This window comes from Morus notabilis, unplaced genomic scaffold, assembly GCF_000414095.1.
Source record: "Morus notabilis unplaced genomic scaffold, ASM41409v2 Scaffold1322, whole genome shotgun sequence".
Lineage (NCBI taxonomy): Eukaryota > Viridiplantae > Streptophyta > Magnoliopsida > Rosales > Moraceae > Morus > Morus notabilis.
The window spans coordinates 15,369-23,908 of record NW_010358060.1 but is presented as its reverse complement, the minus strand read 5'-3'; the positions used below and the strand labels follow the sequence as shown (position 1 = coordinate 23,908).

Below are 8,540 nucleotides of genomic sequence, written 5' to 3'. Positions count from 1 at the left end.
ATCTTTAAGTACCATTAATTCTCTAATGAACAGTGATTCATAAAATAAATTCATGAATCGGAGCTCCTACTTGTCCAAGTACCGAAACAATCATTAAGAGAATTATTTATTTACTTCTTTCTCAAGAAGGAATGGATTCCATCTTGTATAATAACATTCTCGGCTACTCACTTCATCATGTCTCTAAAATACAAGGAATAAGATTCATGATATCGGAATCCATACCAAGTAAATCAAAATATATAAATCCACAAATAGGAGTATGCTAATAACTTAAGATTAAGATAATTCTATATATGACCATTAGTAGACTCAATTAGAATTTCTATACTTTATGGAAATTATCATAAATTCATATTGTGTATGTGTCTCTGTTTCACATAATCTTATTATGCGTAATAGACTCATTCAATATTTCACCATATTAACAGTGCAGATAACACCGTTTCATTCTGAATAGAAATGACATGTATTAGTAATGTTTTAATTAAAGATTCTGAACTTTAATTAAATTCATTATGAACATCGTTTTGATTATTAATTTTAAATATTATCCTCTCGCATATAACATTTATATACAATATTTAAGATCACATAAATAATCACGAAATTTTCAGAGATATTTATAAAATATTCAATAATATATGCACATAAAATAATGAATAAATTCTTTTATCAAATAAATAATAAATATTTTATTACATCTCATATTTTTAGGACATCATTCTCAACAGTTACGTCTTTTTATTTACTAATGGGTGTGAGTAATTAAAAAAGAAATAACTTAACATTTTTGGGGAATAATAGTTTGAATAATTGGGAACGCTAACTCATTCATACATATAACTAAGATTAATAATTCGGGAACTTAAATAAAAGAACGCTCGTGCATGTTTGATATTGGATATTAACAATTAACCGAAATCATCATTCATAATCGGTTTATGAATATGTTACCCAATCGGTTACCTAAGAGAATCTCAACTTGCAAGACTATTACAATGTGTCTTATTTTGATGATAGTTTAATTTAATTGGTGATAGAAAGTTTTGTTTGACAAAAAATTTGCAACATTTCAATTTAAATTGGAATACAAATCTTTTATCTCCAACTTTCAATTCATTAAACCTAACAAAAAATCAAAGCAAAACTTGTAAAATTGGGTACATTGCAACAATTCTAGGGTGCAGAGTAAATTGTTAAAATTAAAAGTAAAAGGAGAAATTATCAAAATCCTATAAAATCAGGGGCAAATATGCAAAATCACCTTAAAAAATAAAAAAAAAATTATTAACTTTAAAATATATTTGAGGCAGGTAACAAACATCTCCTCAGTCTTGGTTTTAACTTTAAGTGCATTTTGAGAACAGGAAAAAAAAAAAAATGAAAAACAAAAACAAGAAGAACCCTAGATAGAGCGCATCAGTGACCTTCGGCCCCAATCCCCTGCCGTCCTGCCTCCCTCTGTGCGATCCCCGCCATCGAGCCCCAGTTCGCCCAGTCTCTCAGCCGTCGCGAGCAACGAAGCGGGCCCTTCGTCCGACCCAATTTCTAGCCACCTGTAAGCCAAGCTCCTCCATGGCTGGTTTTCTGTTTGTGTATTTATTTATTTATTTATTTTGTGATTTCTGTTTATAATTTTTTTTGAAATTGGGATTTTGTGGTGGAAAAACCAATATTTTGAGGAGATTTGAGCGTTTCTTGCGGTTGTTGACCATAAGAATGAAAAGAACTTCAATATCGTTGTTATTATTGAACTTTTGTATTTGAGGTTCAATTTATGAAATAGAAATTAGTTTTAAATGCCTTAGTTCTCGATTCCGTCTTTTAAAATTATGCTTTCTGCAGGACTTGATGTGATATATATATATGCGAAAACAGTATACTAGGGGAAAATGGCTGTTCAGGCTCCTGCTAGAAGTTTTGTGTTTGAAATTTGTATTTGAGGTTCAATTTATGAAATAGAATTTAGTTTTAAATGCCTTAGTTCTCGATTCCGTCTTGCTGCAGGATTTGATATATATATATATATATATATATGCGAAAACAGTATACTAGTGGAAATGGCTGTTCAGGCTCCTGCTAAACAAAGCCTATTTGATGACTTTGACGAAGACGACGGGCCTTTAATTGTTAAGCGGAAAAATACTGCGTCCAAACCAAATCAATTAAGCTCAGAGCTAAAGAAACCTTTATCACAGAGGCTGGATGGACAGTCGGGGAGGCAGATTTCTGATGGGGTTTTCCTTAATGGTATAAACTCCTATTCTCAAAAGGGCAAGGTGGTACAATCCAGCAAAGCATCACCAGTTAAATCTCCCTTAGTTAGTCCTAAAGCTTCAACTTCATCTACAAAGGCAGCTACACAGAAATCTCTAGTAGAAATTCGAAGAGCATCAACGCCATTAGATGGTCGGCCAAAGTTTTCATCAGGACAAAATAAATACAGTGCGGTTAAGGAAGAAAAAAGTTCTATCAGGCAATCTACTACATCTGATATTCATTTTGAAGACTCTGATTCTGATGATGATAAACCTCTAAGTGCTAGACTCAAGGGGAACTCAAACCAGGGAGATAAAGGTACTGGCAAGTCCACTGCTGGAGATAAGGGTCCTGGAAAGCATACCACTGGCCCACAATTGCCACCAGTGAAAAAGAAGGAATCTCAAGACTCAGATGATGAACCTTTATCATCAAAATTTCAGGTGAAGTCTAATGCGGGAACATCAGGGAGTAACCGTAGTGATTGTGATGATAAGAAACCTTTGTCATCTATTAATAAGCTGAATGGTTCCACTGTAAAAGATGAGAGAAAACCTTTGGACATAAGTGCTAAGAGACCTCTAGATAAGCAGAAGTCGGATGTGTCTCCAGTTAAAAAGCAAAAACTTTCATATTCATCTTCACTAATGAAAAGTAAACAAGAATCAGTCAAGGCTGAATCGAAGGCAGATGATGACGACCATGTTCCAATTTCACAGAGAATTAAGAAGTCGCCTGCATCAACTAGTAAAGCGTCTACTCCAAAGCAAAACATTAAAAAATATGCTTCTTCCTCATCGAAGAAAACGATCAAGAAGTTTAAAAAAACAGTAAAAAATTCAAAATATTCCAAGTCAACAAAAGTGTCTCCCAGCTCCGGTGATGGGCAGAAAAAATGGACTACCTTGAGTCACAATGGTGTTATTTTTCCACCTCCTTACAATCCACATGGGGTTAAGATACTCTATAATGGAAAGCCAGTTGACCTGACTCCTGCACAAGAGGAGGTAGTCTCTTTGTCTCTCGATCATGCCTTCCTATTCTTATTCCTATATTTCAGTTTTTCGTATCACAATCATTATTATTTTTCCCTTACTGGTTACCTTCCCTGCCTCTTTACTTTCCTGTTAGGTTGCATCGATGTTTGCAGTTATGAAGGACACAGAGTATGTGCAAAAACAAACATTTAGAGATAATTTCTGGACTGATTGGCGCAAGTTACTTGGTAAAGGTCATGTAATCCAGAAATTGGACGCTTGTGATTTCACCCCAATTTATAACTGGTATGAAGATGAAAAGGAAAAGAAGAAACAGATGAGTACGGACGTAAGTTGGTGGATTTATGTGTTTTCATGATTCGATAATGTAGGAAGTAAACTTAATTCGGTTGATTTGAGCTTATACTGCTGTCCAAGTTTTGTTGTTTATAATACCCTGTTTTATATTCAGAATGTTAATATGAAGCTTAATAGGCGCCTTCATCTGGGTCGTTGTTGATTTACCCCTGAGCTATTAATAAAAAACACTATCAATTCACTCCATTAAGTAGTGAGCTTATTATCTCAATTTTAGTTTCTAGAAGGGAAAAATTAGATTAGTTTGTTATCTGTTATTTTGAATACTCATTGAATTCTATTGATGCAGGAGAAGAAGGCCTTGAAGGAAGACAAACTGAAACAAGAGGAGAAGTATATGTGGGCTATGGTTGATGGTGTTAAAGAGAAGGTTAAGCTCTTCTTTGATTCTTTTTGTAGGGGATGGAGGGGTCATGATTGGGGATTTTGGGTTGTCGTGCCTTGCTAACAGTTTGACTTTCTAGTCTTTCATTCATGGGGTGATCTAGTAAAAATATTGTTCAGATAGCATATTCATCCGTTTCTCAGTATATGGCATGCTTATTTAATATCTCTTATTCTCGTGTTTGCCATTTCAGGTTGGTAATTTCAGAGTTGAACCGCCTGGTTTGTTCCGTGGCCGTGGCGAGCATCCAAAGGTTATTCTACACGTTTCCACTTCATCAATACTATAAAGAAGTTAGAGAGTTGCAGTGGTCTTCTGGGAAATTTTTGCTCATTCTTAAGCTTATTTCTTCTGTTATTGACTGTGGTTTCAGTCAGGAAAGCTGAAGAGACGTATTCGTCCTAGCGATGTTACTATTAACATAGGAAAAGGAGCTCCAATTCCAGAATGCCCAATCCCCGGTGAAAGGTTTTGCTTATCATAAGCTCGTTGAGATGAATATGGAATAAAAGGATTGCTGATTTGAAAGATACTTATGTAATTATGTATTTTTTTCCTCTTTCCTCTTTCTCTGTTTTTTAATTGGAATATTTAATTTACTTTTTGCAGATGGAAAGAAGTAAGGCATGACAATACGGTAACATGGTTAGCTTTCTGGAATGATCCAATCAATCCAAAAGAATTCAAGTACGTGTTTCTGGCAGCTAGTAGTTCTTTGAAGGGGCAGAGTGACAAGGAGAAATACGAGAAAGCAAGGAAGCTGAAGGTGCTTACATGGAAACTTTCTTTTAAGATTTGATAGGGACATTGCGGTACTTTGGGATGAGAAAGGGCTAACCCTTTCCTGTTCGTGTGTTCTCCCTCCTTTTTTTTTATTTTTTTTATTTTGTACAGGGTTCCATAGACGAAATCCGTTCTAAATACACAAGGAACTTTACAAGCAAAGATGTTATGACGCGGCAAATAGCAGTTGCTACCTATCTTATTGATAAACTTGCTCTGAGGGCTGGCAATGAGAAGGTATGGCAAGTTGTCCAAAGCACATAAAGCGATCAGAATTCACAGAAAGATCTATAATTCTTTCTGGTTAAGTGTCTTGGATTTGATCTGTTGCATAGTGCAGACTAGAGTTCCTTTACTTTAGACTGAGCAAAGCTTGTAGCCGTTTGTGTGACAGTTCTGATTTATTTATTTATTTTTTTATTTTTTGTGTATTGTTATGAATGGAACTTAAACCTGTCATTTGTGGTAACTGTTATGTCTATTGCTCTTGTTTGCTTCATCATTTGTTTTAAGCTGCCTAATTTTTTGCTGAAATTGTGTCGGTTCTCTTCTTAGCAGTTATTTCAAGTCATCATTAACATTCCCATTTCAACTGTAGGATGATGATGAAGCAGATACTGTTGGTTGTTGCACACTAAAAGTAGAGAATGTAAAAGCACTGCGCGACTATAAATTGGAGGTTTGATGGTTTTAGTTTGTTAAGTTTATAACTATCCCACATAATTCCTATATTTAGTCTTCATGACTGCAAACTAACGACTCTCTCTTGTTAAATGCAGTTTAATTTTCTCGGTAAGGATTCAATCAGATATGAAAACACTGTTTCTGTTGAGCCTCTTGTTTACAGGGCAATCGTTCAGTTCCAGGACAGTGAGTATTTTCTTCAGATTGTAGACTGTGTTTTTGATTATTTAATATAGGCAACTGAGGATCTTTTATCTATTACTTCAGACAAAGAGGCCTCTGATGCTCTTTTTGACATGCTGGATACGACTAAACTAAATTCTTATCTAAAGGAGCAGATGGATGGGCTTACAGCAAAAGTTTTCCGTACATATAATGCATCTATCACGTTGGATGAAATGGTAAGATAATTCATAGCTTTTATGTTCAATTCACACTTTTGTATTCTTTGTACTGTCAGCTGCTGTGCATGTTCTTGTGGAGTCCCTATCCTGCTATTGTAGTGCCTTGATAATGTTGTATTATTTTTTTCTGATCGCAGTTAAATCGGGAAACCAGAGAGGGAGATGTGGAAGAGAAAAAGACTGTTTATAATGCAGCAAACAAGGAGGTGTGAACTTAGTTTGTACTTAGACAAGTTTTTCTGTGTTTTCTTCCCCTTCTGTTTTGTAATTTCATCATAAAATTTCTGAATTTCCGTTTCAGGTTGCAATCATTTGTAATCATCAGCGTACTGTTTCCAAATCTCACGAGGCACAGATGTCGAGATTGATGGAGAAACTCCAGGAACTAGAGGTAATGATAGTATGTGAAACATTAGAAGAGGGGGGGAAAAAAGAAAGGATCTTAGAAATGAAAGATATAGTGATGGACTGGAAGTAACTTTACTATCGTTCATGCTGCAAAAATTTTTATTTAAAATTTTTTTTTGCATGAATTTCCTTGCAGGCACGGCGTTAGGTACTCAGTTTGTGTGTCTGTCTTGAAATATTTAAGCCAAATTCCTTGTTTTGGTTGCAGGACGGGCTGAAAGAGCTGAAAATAGATTTGGACAGGGCAAGGAAAGGAAAGCCCCCATTGAAAGATGCTGATGGGAAGAAAAAGAGGAACTTAAGCCCCGAAGCGTAATTTTACTTGTTCTCTTTGTTAAATCATGATTTTATGTTGTGGATTTGCTTCTCAATATTTTTTGTGAATTCATTTATAACAGGTTAGAGAAAAAGATAGCTCAAATAAACACGAGGATTGAGAAAATAAAACGGGATATGCAGAACAAAGAGGACACAAAAACTGTGGCTTTAGGCACGTCTAAGATCAATTACCTTGACCCTAGGATCACAGTTGCGTGGTGCAAAAGACATGAGGTGCCCATCGAGAAGGTGAGGAGCTCAAACATAACCGGATTTTTTTTTCTTTAAATGTTTTATCTTAGACGGTTTACGCATTTTTTGTTTCTTTCCTATTGGAAGCAAGTAAACCTATGGATTTCTAACGCTTCAAGTTTTTTCTGACCAGTTGGTTATAGCTACCGAACACTTCATAGTTTTGCCATTGTCTCAGATTTTCTTGTTTTGTTTTCCTTTTGAAATGCATTCTCACAGATTTTCAACAAGTCTCTCCTGTCAAAGTTTGCTTGGGCTATGGATGTAGACCCGGACTTCAGATTCTGATATTTGGAAACGATGGTCGGCATGGCCCACTTCCTCCCACCCAGCCTTTCACCGAGAAATGGAAAGGCGAAAAGAAGAGAGAGAACTTTATTTCATTGTTCAATTATAGATATTCACAATTTTTTTTTTCTTTCAACTGTTCCAGCGGAAAATTAATGGTTTATTGTATATCTAATTGTGGCAGAGGACACTCCTAAAAGGAAGAAAAAAAAGAGAATTTTATGGCCGAGGACCTCCAATGTTTCTCTGTAATCTAACAACGGCAGAGTTGGCTCTCTCACTTTACATTTTCACCCGTTAATTTTTCCTTTTTTTTCCCCCCTCACCAAATAGGAATTCTTTGCAATTGTTTATTTGAACTTTCAGACACCATACCAATGATTGTAGTGTTTGCAGTACATTGATGAATGCTTAGTGCAACATTTACTTCTATTACGAATGTTTTGAGTTTGATGCCATTGACGTGTGATATAAATTTCCTGCTGTGTTGATAATGCCTCTTTCAAAACTACAAATTCCAAACCCTAGTTTAGAATCTAGTCTCGACATTGAGATTGTACTTGCTTGGTTGTATGCAGGTTTATTTCTCGAAACTGACCGTCTGCATTCGTGGTTGGGAGAAGGAAATACTGAAACTTACTCATGTCAAGCTTAATTGATCAGAGTAACGAGGTACTTATGGTAAGACGAGCCGGAGAAAATGGAAAGATTTAGAGCCTTTTTAGTTTATTGATTTAAGTTTTTAATTTGAGTTGAGATGTGGTTTTATGTGAGTTTTTTACTGTAGTAAAAAAAATTAAATGTGACTGTTTTTGAGAATTTTTTACTATAGTAAAACTCGAATTCTAAACTCAAATCGGTGAAATGAACGGACTTTTAGTTCCAACTTTCAAGATATGTTTGTAGTGTGTTTTTGTTTTTGTTTTCTTGTTTTTTTTTTTTTTTTTGTATTTTTGTAAATCGTCTCTGATCTACCTTGTGACAGTTTGTGATAATTTAGTTTGTATAAAAAGGAATAAGATTGAGAGATGCTTCTTATAAGCGTTACTAAAGGCATGTATATAGCCTTCAATTTTATGTCACAAAAAACAAGCACGGGGTATTAGAATGATATTTTGTTTTTAATCACAAAGAACCCTAATGTATTATGAGAACATGGAGTTCCATTTATATAAAGTGCAATACTGCAGGGTATAAGAATAAGAATTTATGGGTACATTTAGAACTCGTTCTAAAATGATTTTATTTTTTGTATGAAAATGAAAATAAAAATATTTTTTTTTAATTTCAAACATAAATCATTTTTAAAAATGCGTTTGGTAGTTTTATCAAAAGATTATTTTTAATATACAAAAATCCATTAATATCTCTCTTTCTCTGTGCTCGAGAGAGGAGAAAACA

The 8,540-nt window shown here is 34.7% G+C and overlaps 1 protein-coding gene across 1 annotated transcript; it reads left to right on the top strand.

The window, feature by feature from the left end:
• The first annotated feature begins 1,342 nt into the window (after positions 1 to 1,342).
• On the top strand, positions 1,343 to 7,574 carry LOC21384565 (DNA topoisomerase 1 alpha). Its single transcript, XM_010091488.2, has 16 exons — positions 1,343 to 1,561; positions 2,011 to 3,269; positions 3,394 to 3,588; positions 3,907 to 3,987; positions 4,196 to 4,255; positions 4,376 to 4,470; positions 4,612 to 4,768; positions 4,897 to 5,022; positions 5,384 to 5,464; positions 5,565 to 5,655; positions 5,737 to 5,870; positions 6,011 to 6,079; positions 6,175 to 6,264; positions 6,490 to 6,593; positions 6,680 to 6,848; positions 7,071 to 7,574. Exons 2-16 carry the CDS (start codon positions 2,064 to 2,066, stop codon positions 7,137 to 7,139), a joined length of 2,727 nt encoding a protein of 908 aa, XP_010089790.1. The 5' UTR covers positions 1,343 to 1,561; positions 2,011 to 2,063; the 3' UTR covers positions 7,140 to 7,574.
• Positions 7,575 to 8,540: the final 966 nt, after the last annotated feature.